At 42.7% G+C, this 19,850-nt stretch overlaps 1 protein-coding gene across 1 annotated transcript; it reads right to left on the bottom strand.

The window, feature by feature from the left end:
- Positions 1–12,336: 12,336 nt before the first annotated feature.
- Positions 12,337–15,349, bottom strand: CMA1 (chymase 1). Its single transcript, XM_036239530.1, is given in 6 exon segments — positions 12,337–12,472; positions 12,922–13,178; positions 13,412–13,524; positions 13,527–13,546; positions 14,270–14,420; positions 15,093–15,349. Coding segments are annotated over 6 exon segments (735 nt in total). The 5' UTR covers positions 15,151–15,349.
- Positions 15,350–19,850: the final 4,501 nt, after the last annotated feature.

The following is a 19,850-nucleotide window of genomic DNA, read 5'->3' as shown; positions in this document are numbered from 1 at the left end:
AAGTGTGCCATAAGACTAAGGTTACTTCGTGGTTATTTGTCAGTCTCAGTATCCTAGAGCCCTGGGTGACAAGAGTTGATGCTTGGGACCTAAGCAAGCTTGGGACTGATATGCCTGCAGAAAGTCTTTGATGGGCTATGTCATCAGGGAAAAAGTGAACTTAAAAAAGCCCATTTAATATCAAAGAACGTGACTAGGAAACCTGTTTCTATAGGCTTGGCTCTCAGCTAGGATTGATCGTAAAAAAAAAAAAATCACTTTTATGATTTTTTTTTTTGTGTATATTGTCTTGCCCTCATGAAATTTTGGAGTTGAATTCATTGTTACCTGCTTGGTCTAGGAACCCCTAAGCCAAGAATTTAAGTTAAGTGATCCAGATAGGAGCAAGCATAAATTCTCCCTAGATTTCACAGGATCCCAATAGATAAACTCCTGCCAAACATGAGCACACAAGGAAACAAGCCACTCTGAGGAGGAGTCAGTAGAAACAATATGCAGCAGTGTGTGACCAAAAGGAATTTCAGGTATTAAAATTATGAGATATAGAATATAAAACTACCAACTCTAAAATGTTTAAAGGACGAGGCTCTAAAAACATGAAAAAGAGACAAGATACTATCAAAAACATTCCAGCAGAATTGATAACCAATTTGAACTCTAAAAATTAAAAATATAATGACTGAATTTAAAAATTCATCGAGTTAAAGCAGCAGGAAATAGATTTATTATTGGTTAAGAGAGGATTAACTAGATGTGAAGAAATTTCCCAGAATGCAGCACAGAGGAAAAGAGGTAGAAAATATGAAAGATGGTAAAAGACGAGGGAGATAAAGTGGGAGATTTCTGTTTCGCATCCCTAGAAGAGACAGAGAAGGGGACAGAGAAAATATTTGAAGAGATAATAGCTGATTATTTTCCCAAATTAATGAAAGATAGGAATACTCAGATTCAATAAGCAAAGTAAATCTCAAGTAGAATAAATAAAAAAAATCCGTATTTAGCCACATAATAAAACTAAAAACAATGATAAAGAAGAGGTACTAAAGAAGACAGTGTGTTCCCTAGGGCACCAAGGAGCACTTGGATTGTCTTCTGGCCAATATTATGGAATTCATGGGCTATGGTTAGTCTCCCCTCATATTCGTCTCTTGGTTATCTGCCACAGTCTACTCCCCAGGCACCTTGCTGCAGTCTAGCACTGTTAATTTTATGTTGCTATTAACAAATTATTTCAAAACTTAGTGGACTGAAACAACAATATTTCTTATACGATTTCTGTGGGTTAGGAATCTGGGAGCAGCTTAGGTGGTGGTTATGACTTATGGTCCCTCATGAGGTCAAGATTACAGTTAGGGCTGCAGTCATCTGAAGATCTGGAGGATCCTTTTCCAAGATGGCTTGCTTACATGGCTGTTGGTAGGGGAGCTCATTTCTTGCTGGTTGTTGGTAGAAAACCTCAATTTCTTGCCATGTGGAACTCTTCATAGGGCTTCTTGAGTGTCCTTATGACGTGGCAGCTGATTTCCTTGGAGTGAGTGATTTAAGAAAGTGAGAATGAGGAGGAAGCCTCAGTGCTCTTAATGACCAACTCAGTCTCAGAAGTTACACGGAGTCACTTTTACTATAACCTATTTGTTAGAGTGACTCACTAAGTCCAAGGGGAGGGGAATTTAGTTCTAACTTTAGAAGGGAGGAGTGTCAAAGAATTTGTGGGCATATTTTAAAAACACTACAAGCTCTATTGGGGGCGATTATGGCTTCTCTGAGAAACTTCTGTCTCTTGGCTATGCCTGGGAATTGTGGCACAGTCCTGCTATTTTCAGACACCCCTTCAGCTTCTCTGGGTTGAGCAACAATCCCTACCTCCCGAGCTGGGTTCCTTCTCATAGAACACAGGCAGCATTTATAATCTAGTTTTGTTCTTTCCAAATCTCTTTTAACTCTTTCCCCAAGCCCAGGAAATGCTGTATGATGGGCACCTGCTCTGCTGTTATAGCCTATATTTTCTTACTTCTCGATTATGGAACAAATTCTATGCTCAGTCTTTCAAGATCCATCTTGTTGGATCACTTAAATACTTTCTTATCTCAATAAAACCTTGCTTTTGCAAGTGAATTCCTACTTTCCAAGCTATTATTTAGATATAGAATTAAAGAACTTTATTTTGAGATTCAAAGCTAAGGCTTGTCTAGTTTTTCCTTTATACTGCAAAGAAAATGAAGGGAGGCTGGTAGAGAGCAGGCTCTGCCCAAATGTACTCAGCTTCCCCTCAAATGCCTTAAAGCCTTTCTTCTACTGGGTTCTTGAGGTGGGTGGGTCAAATTCTTCCTCTACAGCCTCTCCTTTAACAGTTGAACTAGTTAAACTATTTGTAGCTCTCACAGTCCATCTGACACTTTAGCAGTTAAAACATTCAAATCTGAGCCAGACAATAAGACATGAGAAATTTCTGTCTGCACATCTGGGTGTAGAGGCAGGTGTAGCTGATTTGCCCTTCAGGAAGTAAAGGGCCCTTCCTGAGTCTGCAGCAATTGCAAAGACTTCATTCATTGAAATGGGACTGTTTTCCCACAGCTGCTTCCTGAAACAGTAAAATGGCTGAGCACAGTCCATCTGGGTGGTCAGGCCATCATCGCTGGGCAGTTCAGGAAGGCAGAACTCTGGGAGGGATCCCAGAGGGATCTCACCTTAGCATGGACTGATGCAGGGCAAGATGCAGGGTTTGCTGGTGACGGGAGCCTCTGCCCTTCCCCCATGCTATCTTTAACTGTGTGAATGCCCCATGCTTCATTTTGTTCGGGCAGATTTTTGTAACTTCTCTCAGGCTCTGAAATGTTACTTGCCAAATGTTATTCACAGTATAATTTCACATGGTTTCTGATTAAAATGTGGTAGAACCAACCGACCAACGAACCAACCAGAATTTGAATATGGAGACACAACAGATAAAGGATCCTAGAACCCCCTGCCACTCCTTTTTAAGATCATTTCCTCTGAACCTGGGGTTTGTGGCAATAAAAGCAGTGTTCCCCGAGACTTGCCCTCTGTGGAGATGCCAGCTCTTGTCCCGGGGCCACACTTTCTCTTCTTTCTGCTCTGTGAAGACTTCTAGATGCCACCGTCTCCAATCAGACCCCTATCCAGACATCTATTCCCAGTAGGCCCTTACTCAGGAGTTGATACTTTCTCACCTCTGGCATCAGTCCCATTTTTTTCTGTTCTTGAGGGAGATAGAGATAGAGAGAGAGAAAGAGAGAGAGAGAGAGTGAGAGATCGATGGATTAGTCTTTGGTCAGGAAGAAGAGGAATGTTCAGCTTGAGCAGCACTTTTTTCACCACCAGAGGCCTTACTAGCTCAGAAATTCCATCTCCTACCCACTCAACAGGAGAGCTGCAGGCTGCAGATGGTTGCCAGTGTTCTGGCTCCGGGCTGTAAAAATGGCCACCAGGCAGCTTTTCCTGTGTTCATTTTCCCCCTAGCCAACGGCGTAGCGAATAGATGCAGGAAAAGCCAAGCCAAGCCAGGTCAGAGATGGTTTTATTTCATTGCTGGGTCATGAATGATTAAACAGGGAATTTGCAACCCTTAGTGGCATATGAGCAGCTTATGAGTTCTTATCTGATCAGCAGAGACTTAATGGGAAGATGATCGATGTGACATAATTCCACAGTAAAAGAAGGATAGGTTAAGCAGATGAGAATGAAGTGGCCCTGTATGTGAGGAAGACATAAATAATCTTAAAGTAAAAACTTACATCATGTCTGTGGGGGGAAATAACATTCTTGTGTGATTTTAAGAATCACTTTCACATTTAATAAAATGTTCACTGATTTTATGACACAGCATACTCTTGGAAGTTGCTTCAGAGGACAGATCATCTCCAAGTAAATGAAACTTATTTATTCATTGGCCTTCTAGAACTATTGGACATCCCTTTTGAGAATTCTTGAGTGAGGGGATGAGGTTGTGAGAAGTAAAGTATAGTTTTATTACTCAAGGTTGAATGGATGAGAGAATGAAACATACATATAAAAACTGGAGCACTCGCTATTGTGGATCACCTGACTTGTCTGAAGAGTAAAAAGTGAGGTTAGAGAAGCTGTTAATTTAATACGAACTATACTACTTGAGGAAACAAGGGGTGGAAAAATGCCTTATTAGGGTGGAAATTAGAGGTGATGTTTTAAGATTTTGGGATGTGGAAATAAACTGCAACATAAACTAGGCCAGGTGTTAGCTGTAATTCCTTCAGTAATAGCATTCACACCCAATTAAATCTAACATTCTTATGGAAGAAGGGAGATAACTGAGATAAAATAGGAAAATTAGTTATTTAAAAATTGAAAAAATTGGATATTAAAAGGCAAGAACCCATAAGAACTTTGTAAATGAAGGGATAAAATTTCAGGCACTTAAAATAAATTCTTCTTGGTGATTAATCAGCATAATCAAAGAGGCGCTACAGGTAAAAATATGCCTTTTTAAAGTATAATAAAATTGGCTGGGTGAGTTAAAAAAGAAAAATGACTGGATAGCAAGGTTTAGATGGAAAAGAGATAACCAAAAAACTTAGGGGGACTAAAAATCAACTTAACAAACCCTAAACTTTTAATTGCAGTGTAACACTAATGTAACTCGCTGAGTTATCATAGAGTGAATATATCCATGTTAGCATGACCCTAGCCAGAAACGGAATGTATCAGTCTTTCAGAAGCCCCCTATTGCCCAGCCACAAGCCTTGTCTTCATTCATTCCTCCTCCATCCTCACCAAAGGTAACTGCTATCTTGACTTTTAACACCATAGATTAGTTTTGTCTGCTTCTGAACTCTATGTAAATGGACTGACACAATAGGTCTTTTAAGTCTGGCTTTTTTTCTCTCTTCTCAACATTATGCTTGTGAGATTCATTGATGTTATCGAATGTAACAGTGGTCAACTTTTATTGAGGGTAGTAGCCCATGTGGTGTTACCATACCACAAATATGTTTATTTATTTATTCTACTCTTGATGGACTTTTGTGTTGTTTCCAAATATCAGATTGTTATGAGTGTTCTTGTTTATGCTTTATGATACAGATATTTCTTTTGATGTATTCCTAGGAGTGAAATTCATAGGTCACAGGACATGTGCGTTTTTTGTTTCTTAAAGTGGTTGAGTCAATTTACAGTCCCTCCTGCCATGTTTTAGAGTTCCTGTCACCCTCCTGGCCAATACTTGATATTATCAATTGTTTTTTAAAGCCATTCTGGTGAGTGCATAGTAGTATTGTATTGTGGTTTTAGTTTTATTTTTTCTTATTACTAATGAGGGTGGGTAGCCTTCATATGTTTATTAGCAATTTGGATATCTTATTTTGTGAATTTCCTGTTGAAGTCTCTTGTCTGTGTTTTTATTGAGTTGTCTGATTTTTTTCTTATTGAGGGATAGGCATCATTTATAAATTCTGCATATGAACCTTTGTTGGTATACGTGATACAAGGATCATCCTTCACTCTGTGGCTTGCCTTTTCACTCTTTAGAGATGTCTTTTGATGACTAGACGTCCTTCTTGTAGTCCAATTTATCAAATCATTTTTCCTTTAAGACGATAGCTCTCAACTGGGGTGATTTTGCTCCCTAGGTAGGGTTATGAGATAACATACATGGTACCTAGTTAAGTACAAATACCAGATAAACAATAAAAACATTAATATAAGTATTTTCCAGGTAATATTTGGGACATACTTAGACCATTTTTGTTGTTGTTTATCTGAGAGTCATATTCTGTTTTTTTCCCCTAATTCTGGCAGTCATACCCCCAGGGAACATTCGTCAATGTCTTAGAGAGATTTTTGGTTGTCATAACTAGGGTGGTGGTGGTTGTGCTCCTGGCATCTAGTGGGTAGAGGCCAGGGATGCTGTTAAATATCCTACAATGCCCAGGACAGTCTTCCACCACAAAAGTTTATCAGGCTCAAAATGTCAATAGTGCAAGGTTGAGAAACTTGCTTTACGATTAGTGATTTTTCTGTGCCTTGAAGAAATCTTTCTAAACCCCAAAGTAATAACGATATTTTCCTGTCACATCACCTAGAAGTTTTATTGTTTTACTTCTCATATATGAATCACCTGGAATTGATTTTTGTATTTGTGAGATAGGGGTCCAATTTCATCTTTTTCTGTGGATATTCACTTGGCCCAGCAATGTGTACTGAGATGACTGTTCTTTCCCACTGCTCTATAGTTCTTTTTTCACCATAAACCAAGTGTCCGTGGATGAATGTCTGTTTCTGGACGCTATTACCTTTCATTGCTCTAATTGATTGTATCAACATCACATTGTACTAATTATAGCAGTTTTAAATAAATCCTGAGGTCTGAGAGTAGCTTAGATTGGATTCCACCAGAAACAGACCTTGATACGAAGGTTTGAGTGCAAGTAGTTTATCTGTGATGCGATTCCTGGAAACATCAACAGAGAAGTGGAGAAGTGAAACAGAAAGGAAGGAGGAAAGAGAATACAGGATGTGTTAATGAGCAGATTGCCCACCTTGGGTAAGTGGAGCCTCAACTCACCTGGGATGCTTGGGAGATGGTGCTAGACATGTCTCAGAGTTGTCCCTCCAGAACAATATTATCAACCAGTTCCCATTCATCATGAGTTGAAGCCACTTTAAGGGGCATTCCTGGTCTGCTGTGTACACTGGTTGAGCATGCTCCTACGACTAGAGAAAGCTCTTAGGGAGAGAGTTGTGGATGATTGGAGTAAGAAGCCTTCTGGAGAGGCTCACTTCAGTGGGCCCTGATGGAATATGGACAGGATAGTAACAGTATCAGCTACCCTCCTCCCTCTGAAATGATCCAATCCGATCCACTCATGCCCTGCAGTCAGTTAATTTCATCTGGTTGCTGATTCTTCAAGGTAGTGGTCATTTCTGATTATAACAACAACAACAACAACAACAACAACAACAACGTGTATATATATACATAGATATAGATATATAGATATATAGAGAAGCTGGCAGGCCGGAGTTCAGGTAGGAGTAATGCTGTAGTCTTGAATCTGAATTCCACAGGGCAGCAGGCTGGAAACTCAGGCAGGGTTACTATGTTGCAGTCTTGATAATTTCTTCTGTTTCAGGAAACCTCAGTCTTTGATCTTAAGGCCTTCGACTGATTGGATGAGGCCTACTTGCATTACTCAAAGTCTACTGATTTAAATGTTAATCATATTTTAAAAAAGCCTTTATAGAGACAGCTATAATCCCTATTGTTGCAATTGGTCCTGGGGTCATTATTAGTTATCTTTCTCCTCTAGCACCTGTTCTACCCTCCTGCTCTACTCCTTGGCAAGCATGCCTGCTGGTTTAGGTTACTGTCCTATTAGGTTGCAAAGATATGACATGCAAAACAGCAGTAGCGATTGGGCTAGTTTATGGTAGTCCACTGTCAGCTGTCATGGTAGATCTGGCTTTCCAGGGCACCATCCCTGCATGCTTTATGTCTTTGAGGGTGCCACTAAACTAAGCCATTTCACCTAGGATGTTGCATTGTTTCTGAGTTACCATTTTAACTAGGGGTGGGGAGGCAGCTACACAGGCTTTTCTACCAAAACGGACCTTACTTTAGAAATCGGAGAATCATTATGAGAGCCTGTCAGCTTCTGAGCACTGTATATATATTCCAAGTATGCATGCAGGGATCAAGAAACTGACCTCAGGATGGGGGTCAAGGACTCAAATGACTCACTGTGAGATGGATGTAGGCAAAGACTCTGTCACTTGGCATCTGCTAAGTCCCAACTCTAACAAATGGGCCACTATTGAATTTTGGGCCCCCAAATATTAGTAGCCACTCATATCCTGTACACAAAAGCCCCCAAAAGTGCTGGGCATTTTGTAGGTTCCTTTGGCAGATGATTGGAATAATATTTCCTGAAGGTTAGAGCAAGTGTAGTGGGAAGACCTGAGGTAAGCAGTTCTCTCATGCAGATGAGGCAGTGAGGGAGTAGAGAAACTGCTGGACAACGAGAGACACGAGGCAAAACACAAGGCAGAAGAGATGTCAAACACGTTTTTCTCCCAAAGCTGTTGGATGAACTTTGATTAGTGTCACCCTATAGTTCCTGGCATGGGAGTGGGTACTCCCTCTGTGATGGAATGGTGGGAATGTTAGGAGTTAGTTGTTAGATTTTTTTTCTGGCTCCGAACCCCTTGGTGGCATCTGTCACTTAGGTTAAGAATTCTGTCTCTTGAGAGGTTTGCCTTAAAAAAGTAGCCCTTCCTGCCTCCCATGTAGAAGTCAATCACAGTAATAGCCTTCCTGGCACTGTTACCTCTCCTGTACTGAAACCTATTTTAGCACAGGCTGAGACTATCTAAGCCTCAGTGATATGACCTCTTCCTTTTCCTTCTGTCCTTGAAGAGGAAGAGTTGAGGATCCTGCTGTGAATAGAATGGCATGTGACTTTAGAACTTTGAAATAAAGACACGAGAGGGACAACAGGCCACAGGATTCTATGGACGGTTCTCTGGGGGGTTGAATGTAGGCAGATCCACCCTCCATCCTGTTCTGGGGCCCTGTTCTGGGCTGCTTAAAAGCCCCTCCACATCTTCTGGCTTTCAGTGGGGGTCGGCCAGAGGAGCACTGGTGGGAGTTGTGGAGCAAGGGAAGAGTGGGATAGTGGAATTTATTCAAACAATCCCTCTGTGACAGACCACAGGTTGCCTGTGGGTCCTTCCTCTATCATAGCCCACAGCTGCTGTGTCCTGCAGCCACAGCTAGAGCTAGTGGGGGCAGAACTTCAACCCGTTTTCTGGGTTCTAATAACCACTCCTTCACCAGGCCCCTTCATGCCGGAGGGACAGTGGTAGCTTCTCACTCTTGGGGTGTGTCACTATCCCCTATTGGTTTCCTGTAACCCTGTCCCCTTTGCAAACAAATGCTCCATTGAGCTTACCTAAATCCTCCTGTGTGATTGTGCCATCTCTCATTACTGGGACCTGACAGACAGACTCTTGGAGGATGAATGCCCAGAGAACAGGTTGACAAGATTCCTTCACAGTCTGGAGGTGGGGTTGGCAATGGAAAACTTGCAGTTGGTTGTGGTGCGCTTTTGAGAGCCAGCAGGTGCAGCAAAGATAAGCTCATGTGTGAGATGAAAATCAGAAGATTTTCATCAGGAAAAACATCATGAAAATGAGCAAAGATATTAGCTCCCTGGTTACCCCTGCCTAATGATGAAAATATTGATGAGGAAATGAACCCAAAGTACTGCAGCCAACTCTTCTGGGTCGCCATCGTGTTTGATTTGGTACCCTAAAGCAATATAACAAAGCCAAACCAAAAAACTCCAAGTACTCAAACTCTCCAAAAAACTTGAAAGTACTGAAAGATTGAGTAGGGACAAAAGCCTTTCATCATTTAATAAAAAACATAGACTTAGAAAATAATGACCTTTTCCACAAATCACATAATCCGGGCACAAATCAGAGATGTTAGCTTCTACTGCATCTCTCTCTGGCCTAGGGGACTGAGATGAGACATGCAGTCATAGTGAGAAGAGGAAAAGTCCAGAGTCTTCCTAGGGAAAAGAATCCTACCTTAGAGCCCTCATAAGGAAATAGATCCCTCCCCTTGCATTACACGCATGACTCTGTCTTGGTACATAGTCAGCACTCAGACAATGTGGTTTGATTTGAGCAGCGTTAGCTTCTTTCTCTTTCTCTTAGCTTAGGGGACTCAGCTAGGTCAGTGCATGTACTGGGCAGACCTGGGATGTGCCCTTCCAATGGATTGGGTGAAGCCTGTGGTACTGAGAGATGAACGTCACGCGAGTCCCTGCTTTTACTGAATAATACCAGCTGGGCAGGAGCAAGCAACAGGCAACAACCCCACGACTTCAGAATCAAATCTCTACCACTGGATGCCTATGTCTTTCCTGACTATCGGTCCACATGGAGCTTGTTTGATGGGGTCACTGCCGCGGGCTGAATCAGGGCATTGGGCCCTGAGTGGCAGGGCTTGGCAGTGTCCAGTTTGGGGATCTCCTTACAGCGGCTTCCGTGAGTGGTTCTCCCAGCCCTGGGTCTGAAGGGTCATGGGTCTCTCCTGTACTTTCCGTCCTGGGGATCTGGGTCCTATGTGCTCTGGTTCCACAGCCTTCTGGGAAAGTCTTTCTGGTTTATGTGCTCTCTGGTTTTTTTCCCTGTGCAGACATAAAATATATATTTACAAAATTGAGATTCTGTTATATAGAGATTATTTTTAAATTTCATTTTGTTATCAGTTTCAAGTATACAGTACATTGGTCAGACATTTATATAGCTTATAAAACTATCACCCTAATTGCTTCTACTCTCCTCTGGCTCTCCACCTAGCCATTACATTAATGCTAACTACATTCCCTATGCCGTGCTCCCCATCCCTGTGACCATCTATCAACTACTAATTTATACTTCTTTAACCCTTCACCCCTTTCTCCCAGTCCCTCAACTCCCCTCCCACCTTGCCATCACCAGATGGTCCTTTAGGTTTGTGAGTCTGTTTTTGATTAGTTTTTTGTTGTTGTTGTTCCTTAGTTTCCGCATATAAGTGAAATCCTATGGTATTTTTCTTTCTCTGTCCGACTAATTTCACTCAGCATAATAATCTCTAGGTCTATCCATATTGTTGCAAATGGTAGGATTTCATTTTTTTACAGCTGAGTAATATTCCATTGTATGTATGAACAATAACTTCTTTGTCCAGTTATCTGTTGATGGCTGTTTAGGTTGCTTCCATGTCTTGGCTATTATAAATTTTGCTGCCATGAATATAGCGGTGCATAGATGTTTACAAATTATTGTTTTGGTTTTCTTTGGATAAACACCCAGAAGTGCAATTGCTGGGTCAAAAGGTAGATCCATTTTTAATTTTTCGAGAAACCTCCAGACCGTTTTCCATAGTGGCTGTACCAATTTGTAATCCCACCAACAGTGTATGAGAGTTCCCTTTTCTCCATATCTACACCAACACTTATTGTTTTAAAAAGCATTACATTATATGGAATTTTCCCATACCATTAAATGTTTTTGAAAATAAACTTTGAATTCAGAATTTTCAATCAGATGAATTTATTATTAAACTTTATTCCATCGCTAAGATTTCAGTTTTTTTTTTTTTTTATTAAAAATGCTGAGGCTAAAATCTTTATTCATGAATCTTTGTGTGTATCTCTGATTATTTCTCAAAGATGGCTTCCTAGAAAGAGTTCACTTGATGGAAGGGATTCACCATACCCTCAGAACGAGGAGTGCTATCAGCTGCAGGCTCTTGTGTGTCTGTCCCTGTCCTGCCCTCTTTTTGCTCCTCCAGCCAGTCCCTCAATTGGCAAGTGTTTGTGCTGAGCAGGCTCTAGGCTTTCAACTTCCTGCTGGTTTGGGTGCAGCCCTTTGTGGTGGAGTGTTGCTTGTGCAGAACTTGTAATGCAATCCTCCTTTTATCTGCTCCAGGTATCTGTTTTGCAGCAATGAGTGAGAGGAAATCTGCATCTCAGATTAAAGCTCCACAGATGGTAGATCTTTTCTTATCTTGGTGGACTGCAAGGAGGGCCCTGTATGGTACTAACTGCCTTTTCTAGATCCCGTATAACCCTTTTCTATATCTATCTAACCCTCGGCCCTCAACTAAGAGTGATTCTTGCCCCACCTGGAGGACATCCAGCAATTCCTGGACATGTTTTTGGTTGTCACACTTTTGCTGTGGAGAGGGGGTGTTGCTACAGAAATCAGCTGAGGAGAGGTCAGGGATGCTGTAATCATTGTATGTCTTGTTTGCAATTCAAAATGTTCTTAGTGATTCTGAATATTACTAAATATGAATCTGAATTGGTATAGGGTTGATAATTAAGGCAAGGTGTAATTTCTTAAACAAGTTGGAAATATGGATTCTGCCTCTCCAGGGAATGAATTCCTTTCTCTTCTTTCTTTCCTTATTTTTTCTTCATTAATCCCCGCCCCTCCCCCACACCCTCCGCCCCACCCCCCCACCCCCCGCCCCCACCCCTGTCTGTCTGTCACACACACCCATAGACCCACCTCTTTCAAAGCTTATAGGCTCCCTGGGCGGGGCGTCAGTTTGCTGTGTGCTAGGAGAAGAAAGCAGCAGAGGGAGGAGACACACACTCCTGTCTGGAACCTGAGTCTTTATTGAGGTTTACTGAGAGTTTCGTGACCTGTAGGAAACTTTTTGAAGTCCAGGGATGTGGCAGGACTTCAGCAGGAACCACAGACAGCTCCAGAGCACATGGCACAGAGAACCTACTCAGGCCCAGATTTAGATTTCCTTTCAGGCTGGCCCAGGCTCTGGGGTTAGTTCTCCTTCAGAACCTCGTTGATCTAGGACCGGTAGTGGGAGATTCGAGTGTAGATAGCAGGGGGTTTTACATCCTTCCATCCGTAGGAGACAATGCCATGGGCCACCCCAGCACACAGAAGAGGCCCCCCGCCCCCCGCCCCCGAGTCTGTGTGTGTATGGGGGGCGGGGAGAGAGAGAGAGAGAGAGAGAGAGAGAGAGAGAGAGAGAGAGAGAGAGAGAAAGAGAAAGAGGGAGAGAGAACAGAAGGTGAGCCAGGGAAGTCGATCACTCCTGCCTGTGGGTCCCAACTCTGAATCACAGTCTGACCCCTAGGGTCAGACCCAGGAGTTCTGGCTCCTCATGGGGTTATACATCTTAGTCTGATGCCTCTTCTTCCTTTCCTTCTTGTCACCCCTTGTATCCTATTTAGCAGACTGAGAGGGATGGTCAGAGACTGCACAGGGCTAAGGGAGAATAGATCCTCAGAAGACTATTCCAGTTTCCTCAGTCCTATGACTTTACACCTTGGCATTGACTGACAATTTTCTGACCCCATCTTCTTCCAAGGGATGTCTGGATCCTGAACAGTGATTTGTGGAGAAGAACCCCTAGATGCAGAGTTTGTCTTCCTAGGATTGCCCACACACAGCTGGAGATTATGGTCAAACATTTTGAAGTGTCTGCAGGCCTGGGGATCCATAAGTTTCAGCTTCACCTCTTGCAGAGTGTCGGAGTATGGTTTGTTTATTTCTGTTATTCCCCAGCCAGCCACCCGGCACATTCTCCCAGGTAGGATGAAGTTGAATTGTGATGGAAGGGGGAGTGTCCCCACAGCCAGGGTCAGGTTGGCTTTCTCCTTCAACCATGAAGGGAATGAGGGGTTATCAGTGCTAGAAATGGATTATGATGCAGTTGGAGGCAATCAGGGAGGGACAACACAAATCGCTTCACATTAGAGCCATGTCCAGAGGGGTGAATTGGAGGGGGTTACAGTCCAGAGGTAGGTCGGGGAAATTTCAGGGCAATGGGGACCTGAATGAAAAGCCTAAGAGAACAGGTAGTGAAGCGGGGGAAGAAAGAGGTTGTCACCTTTAGTAACATGATGTCATGATGAGTAAGAGTGTAATTGAATTTTGGATGAGAGAATTGTTTTATGACCTCAAGCTTCTGCCATGTGTCTTCTTTCTCTATAATGTTGTGGGCCCAAGGGTGACAATGATAGACCTGTTGTGAGGGAGAAGGAAGGTCAAGGAGAAACAGTGACAGTTTGGGGTTTCTCCCGCGATGTGCCCATTCTGAGAAAAGTGGACTGGAGTCTCTCACTAGGTCACAGGACCCTGCCCATTCCCCTTTTCTTGGGCCTCTGTGGCATTTGCGGGGGGCTTAGATTTTACTCAAGGAAGTTTTCCCAAGGAACAGAGACAATTTCAAAGACCCTTGAAAATGGCTAGGGCCTGAGCAAACTATGGAGGACCCAGGGGACAGGGTTAGCACTTTCTAATTCAAGGAGCCCTATGTGAGGGCCAGCTCTCTGCAGCAAGAGATATCAGAGAGAAGGGGAAAGTGATAGGGTCCCAGATGGACTCTATTCTCTGCCTCCCATGGGAAGGACAGGTTCAGGATCCTGACGACTAGGGGCCTGGTTCTTGAATAGGGGATAAAGGAAGGGACCTAGAGACCTGGGTGGGGTCCTGGAGAGTGAGTCACGCATTTTGTGTTGTGTTTGGGGAGAAGGACCTACTCATAGAGGAGGCGTGCTTGGATTGGGCCTCCTGTTCTTCTGTAGGATTCAATTATGAGAACAATTTCGTTAAGCCCAAGTCTTGCTTCTCCTTAAGGCGACCCAGGCCCAGAAGCCCCTACTCAGGCCGCCCTTCATTTGTGTCCTGGTTGCTATCCTGGATATTTACCTCCCATCTGGAGACAAACGGGCCCCTGTTGTCTCACCTTCCCTTGCAGTGAGCAGCCGTCAGCACAAAATTCCGTCTTATCAGGAAACCTCCACAACTCTGCAGGTCGTTCTGGGAAGTGACAACATCCAGGTGGGCCATGTAGGGGTGGGAGTGAGGCTTGCACTCTGTGCCCTTGATGATCTCCCCTGGAACAGACAACCCCAGGGCATCAGCAGTCTCTCCAGAGAACTCACGAGCTGGGTCAAAGTTGAGAGAGGCTTCTCTTGAATCGCATCCTCATCCTGTATTCTGCCATCTTCCCTCAGGTGTCCCTGTTATTTGCTTTCTCTAGCCACAGCATCTCCTATAAATTCTCATCGCTTCTTTCAGGCACAGTAGCCAACTGGCCTCAGATGCCATTCAGGTGTTTTTCACCTCAGATTTCCCCCACTCCCCTTCTGCCCCTGCCTCAACCCTCCTCTGTCACCATGCGAGACAAGCTCTCTAGGTTCCTGGCTTGACCTTCTCCACAGCCCATGGACTATGTCCCAAAACAGCCAAAATACAAGGTAATGTGTAGCCCACAGCTCAGAAGATGAAGAGGACATAGGACTTTATATATGCACACACATATTGGAAGAGATACCCCTTTTTCTCCCAACTCCTCTGGGCTTCTCCCCAGTCAGTATGAGGTTCCATGTTTCTGGGAATTCCCCAGGCTGCGGAGAATGGGTGGGCACATCCCAAGTGGAAACTTCATGCTGGACTCTTGAGAGAAGAAAGATACCGTGCTCCTGTTTAAGAGTCAGCTATATGCAGACTCATTTTGTTTTAGGAGCTGATCCTACAGCTTCTGGAAGAAGGACCCCGAGACTCACCAGCTTCAGCTCTGGAGCACAAGAGAAAGAAGAGCAGTGGGGGAGGAAGACCATGCATCTTCTCGGAGGGGCTGCCCGTGGCAGGTGCTGCTTCTGTTCTCCAGTCGTGGGCTTTATAACTCCCAGCACATGAGGAAAGGGCAGGGCCAGTGACCACAGGAATGGGGTGATCATGTTTTTTCCTCTCATTCTAAGCTGGCTGTCTTTTGATGAGAAGTTCCCCCAGAGGTGCCCTCTGTTTTGCTAGAGGTGAAGCTGAGGCCTGAACTCTGAAGTCCCGGCTTTCAGGATGAACACTCCACCAGGGTGCCTTGTCTGGAGTTGGGGGTGGGGGGGGGTGACTGTCTGTTCCAGTTAGGACAATTTGTTAAAGGCCTATCAGGAACATGAGTGGGGGAGATTTATTACACTGAGCATTCACTGAGCATATGCTCCTTTATGGCTTTAGACCACAGGAGGAAATGCACATACACATATATGTGTGAGTATGTGAGCGCAAACATGCACACATACAAATGACTCAAAAGTTTGAGGAAACAATGTTTATCCTTATGAGATACAGTGTTCTCTGGTAGTTTCCATTCCATTCCATTCCATTCCATTCCATTCCATTCCATTCCATTCCATTCCATTCCATTCCACTCCATGTTAAAATGTGAGCAGCAACCCACTTAAGAGCAGGCCTAAATCAAGAGCCCTTTCTGCTCTACCACCAAAAGGAGACCGAGACCTGCCGATGGGGATGTAGATGTGGAAGGATGGTTTCTCTTGGGGTGCTGAGGTTTCCCGCTCTCACGTTAGGAATCAAGCTCATTTTGCTGAGGTAGAGTACGTGCACACAGTTGTTAGTATCTGAGGTTCCCCTCCCCGCCATAACAACCTTGGGAAATACCATTACTGTCACTTTACAAATGTAGAGTTGAGACTCAGACACATTAATCTGACCAAGATCACACAACTCATAACTATGATAACTGAGTTTTAAGCACATATCTGTTGTTTCACACAGACTTAGAGAAGCAGGGAGTCCAGGGAAGAGTAGAGGTGACATGGTGGAGTGTCATTTCTCTGGGGGATTTATAAGGCATTTAGTTTGGAGATGGGGAAGCGCAGGGAACAGATACCTTCTTCAAACCATTCTACCATGCCCTTAGTTTCAGCTTAGGCTTGTAAATGGGGTGACCCATTCATTAGTATATATTGGCTGGGTCCTCTGTTGCCTTCAGCTCTTATCCTCTCTGAATAGAACATTTACGCATATTCCTGATGTCTGAGGAGCCTTGCGCTAATTCTTTCACTCTCTGGAGTTGCCAGTTTAAAAAACAGAATGCCTAGTTAAATTTGTGTTTTAATTGAACGACAAGTCATTTTTTAATATAAGTATATTCCAATACTGAATGAGACATATTAAAATAAATTGTCTATCTGAAATTCAAATTTAACTGGGAGTTCTGTCTTTTTATTTGCTAAAGCTGGCAACCATACTCTGCATTCTACCATCAGCAGAATAGAGGAGAATCTACAGCTGGTGAGGGCCTGTCCTGTAGCGCTGCACCAGCTGGACCAAAAAGCAGAGGTGTAAACAAATGAAGGACATCCATTTTCACTCATATAGGAGAAGTGAAGAGGTAGGTAGTCCAGGGCAAGGATAATAGTTCCACAACATCATTAAGGTTCACATCCACCAAGTCTCAAGTTTTGTTTCACCTGCACTGCCCAAGGGCAAGAGGATGGAGTAGGGATAGCTCCAGCTCCAGTCAGGTGACCAATTCAGAAATGACTGAGCTATCTGCTTATATTTCCTTCCTTGCTCTGTGATGTGTGTATTTGCATATTTTAACAGATTTCCTGTTTCTCTCTTTTCTGCCTTTCTTCTGCTATTTTATATGTGGTATGTGGTTGGTGGTGAAGTTTACAGTTTAGTCTACAGTTTACAAAATATCTGTTTGGGAATGTGACTAACTTAGAGGTGGAGTGGGCATCACCTAGGCATCCCATTCTCGGAGTTGAAAGCAGTAACAGATGAGATTGGGTTATTTCAGTTCTGGGGAGAGTTAAGCCTCATCTTCCTTTTACAAAAGATAGTGGGCAGTCAGTGATGGATTGTAGTGGACATTTGCCATGTACGTGGTGGATCCTTGGTATCTTTTGAGTGCCCTGCGTGTTAAGGGAATTCCCACTTCTTATGACTCTTGCCTTCCTAAGGTAGAGTTCACAGTCTTCCTCTCCCGGATTCTCTTGCATTGAGGGCCATGTGACTGAGACTTGGCCAATCACATGAATGAGTATAAAATTTGATTTAGAAGGGATGACTTGAGGGAGTAGACATCATGTGGAATTAATATTTCTGGTGAGGGTGAGGAGCAGAGGGATGTGGCTTTTGTGGGAGGAATTAGTTTTGGTTCAGGTGGTGCCTACAGTGCCCAGGCCAAGCTGACAGGCAGTGAAAACTTTGCTGAACGGTGCTGTAGTTCAGACATTGTTTCTGGTGAAGTAGCTCCCGGATTGGATTATGGCATTGTGGCAAACAGATGTAGACTCTGTATGAAGAGGAATTTGCCAATTATCAGATTGTTATAACGTGAATGTGTGGTCAGAGGAGGTAATTTCCCCATTGCTGGAGATACTTGAAGCAGAGGTTGGATGGAGTCTCATTTATGATTCACATTTAGTGGGAAAGAAAGGGTCGAGATTGATGTGAAGGCACTGACATTTTAATGATGGCAGTGATTTCTTAGCTGCTATAATGCAGAGGGATCATCCCTTCTCTGAGTTCCTGAAACATTTATTATTCACGCCATTATTCACTTTGACATTTGAGGCATGCAACTGGGCTTTGCAGTTAGGTGGGGTAAGCTTAAATCCTGCTACTACCACTTTACTATCTGTCTGACTTAGGACAGTTTCTTAAGTTCTCAGAGTTAGTTACTGCATCTATAAAATACAAAGAATGATGTGAAACAGAGTTTCTGGAGAATTAAATATGGTGCTAAATATAAAATGCCACATGGCTGGTCCTAAATAAATGTTGATTTTATTCCTTTAATCACGTTATACCTTGTGCTGCCATATAACCATTTGATGGGTGAATGATGGATGTGTCCTCAAGGCTATGCATTTGTTTGTGCAAAGAATATTATACTTTGTCTAAATTCCCCTAAAACATTATAGGTCAATTTACAAGCTTCGGTTATGCAGTGTTGTTTTTTGAGAATGACACCATGTAAATGGAATCGTATGATGTGTAACTTACTGAGGCTGACTTTTACTCAGCATCATGCCCTTGAGGCTCATCCAAGTTGCTGCTGCTGCTGCTGCTCCTCCTCCTCCTCCTCCTCCTTTTCCTCCTCCTCCTCCTCCTTCTTTCTTCTTTCTTCTTTCTTCTCTCTTCTTTCTTCTTTCTTTGTGTTCTTCTCTCTTTTTTTTTTGAGGAGAATTCCTTTGCATGAATGCAGCACAGTTTATCTACCCAAATATCTATTGTAATACATTTATGTTATTTTGAGGTTTTGGTCACTGTGAATTGAACCTCTGTAAGTATTTGTGTAGAGGTTTTTGTGTGAGCTTAAGTTTTCATTTCTGTAAGGTAAACATCCAGGAGTAGGATTCTGGGTCACATAGAAGTATATGTTTAATTTTATAAGAAACTCCTAAACTGTTTTCTAATGTGGCTGTACCATTTTGCATTCCCCCAGCAATATTTGAGAGTCCAGTTGGTCCACATCTATGCAAAACATTTTTCGAGTTTAAATTTTTTGCCATTCTCTTGTGCGTGTAGTGGTATTTCATTGCATTTTTAATTTGCATGTTCCTAATGACTCATGAAGTTAAACATCTTTTTGTATATTTATTTGCCACCGATAAATCCTCTTTCGTGAAGTGCCTGTTCCTGTCTTTGGCCCATATTTTAATTCAGTTTTTGTTTTCTTAGTGTCGAGTTTTGCTAGTACCTTAGATATACAGTCATTTGTCAGCTTTATGATTTGCAAATATTTTCTTTTGGTCTGTAGCCTGTCATTTCATTCTCTTGACAGGTATCTTTCACAGAGTTTTTTTTTTTTAAGGTTTTTAAATTTCAATAAGTTCAACTTATCATTTTTTTCTTCATGGATTGTGCATTTGGTGTCATGTCTAAGAACTGTTGGTCTAACTGTAGGTCATGGAGATTTTCTTCTATTTTTTTCTAAGTGTTTTATAGTTTTATGATCCATTTTGAGTGAATTTTTATATAAGGTGTGAGATTTGAGGATCTTTTTCTTTTCATTTCTTCTTTTTTTTCTTTTTCTTTTTCTTTTTGCATATGGTGTCATTACAATTAAATGAGGCAATGTAGCAAAGCAGGACCAAGTGGGTCCTCAATAAAAGTAAGTTTTTTCTCTTAAATTTGTGTGGTTGCCTTGAATGACCTGCTTCGTGGATATGGTGCTGGCTCATTGAGACTATGGACCTGCAAAGGCAGAGATACAGCTCACCTTACATTTATTTTGCACCTCCTGCATGAATTATATGTCCACAGCCAGATAGCAACGTCAGACCTCAATTTTCTTTCCTCTGTAAGTCTACTTGGCTCTCACTTACCTTGGTGTTGAGTAATAGAAGTGTCCTTTATGATGGTGACTTTGAGTAAAAATTCATTCAAACTATCTACAGGCCAAGTAGAGGCCAGCTCAGCTGTGAGGCATGACTACTCACAACTGTGCAGGACCAGGATGAGGCAAAAGAAGCACCCAGGGCCCGTGGTTGAGGAGATGCGTACTC

The sequence above is a fragment of the Rousettus aegyptiacus genome, unplaced genomic scaffold (assembly GCF_014176215.1).
Source record: "Rousettus aegyptiacus isolate mRouAeg1 unplaced genomic scaffold, mRouAeg1.p scaffold_m13_p_3, whole genome shotgun sequence".
NCBI classification, from domain to species: domain Eukaryota; kingdom Metazoa; phylum Chordata; class Mammalia; order Chiroptera; family Pteropodidae; genus Rousettus; species Rousettus aegyptiacus.
This window is presented reverse-complemented; position numbering and strand designations above follow the sequence as displayed.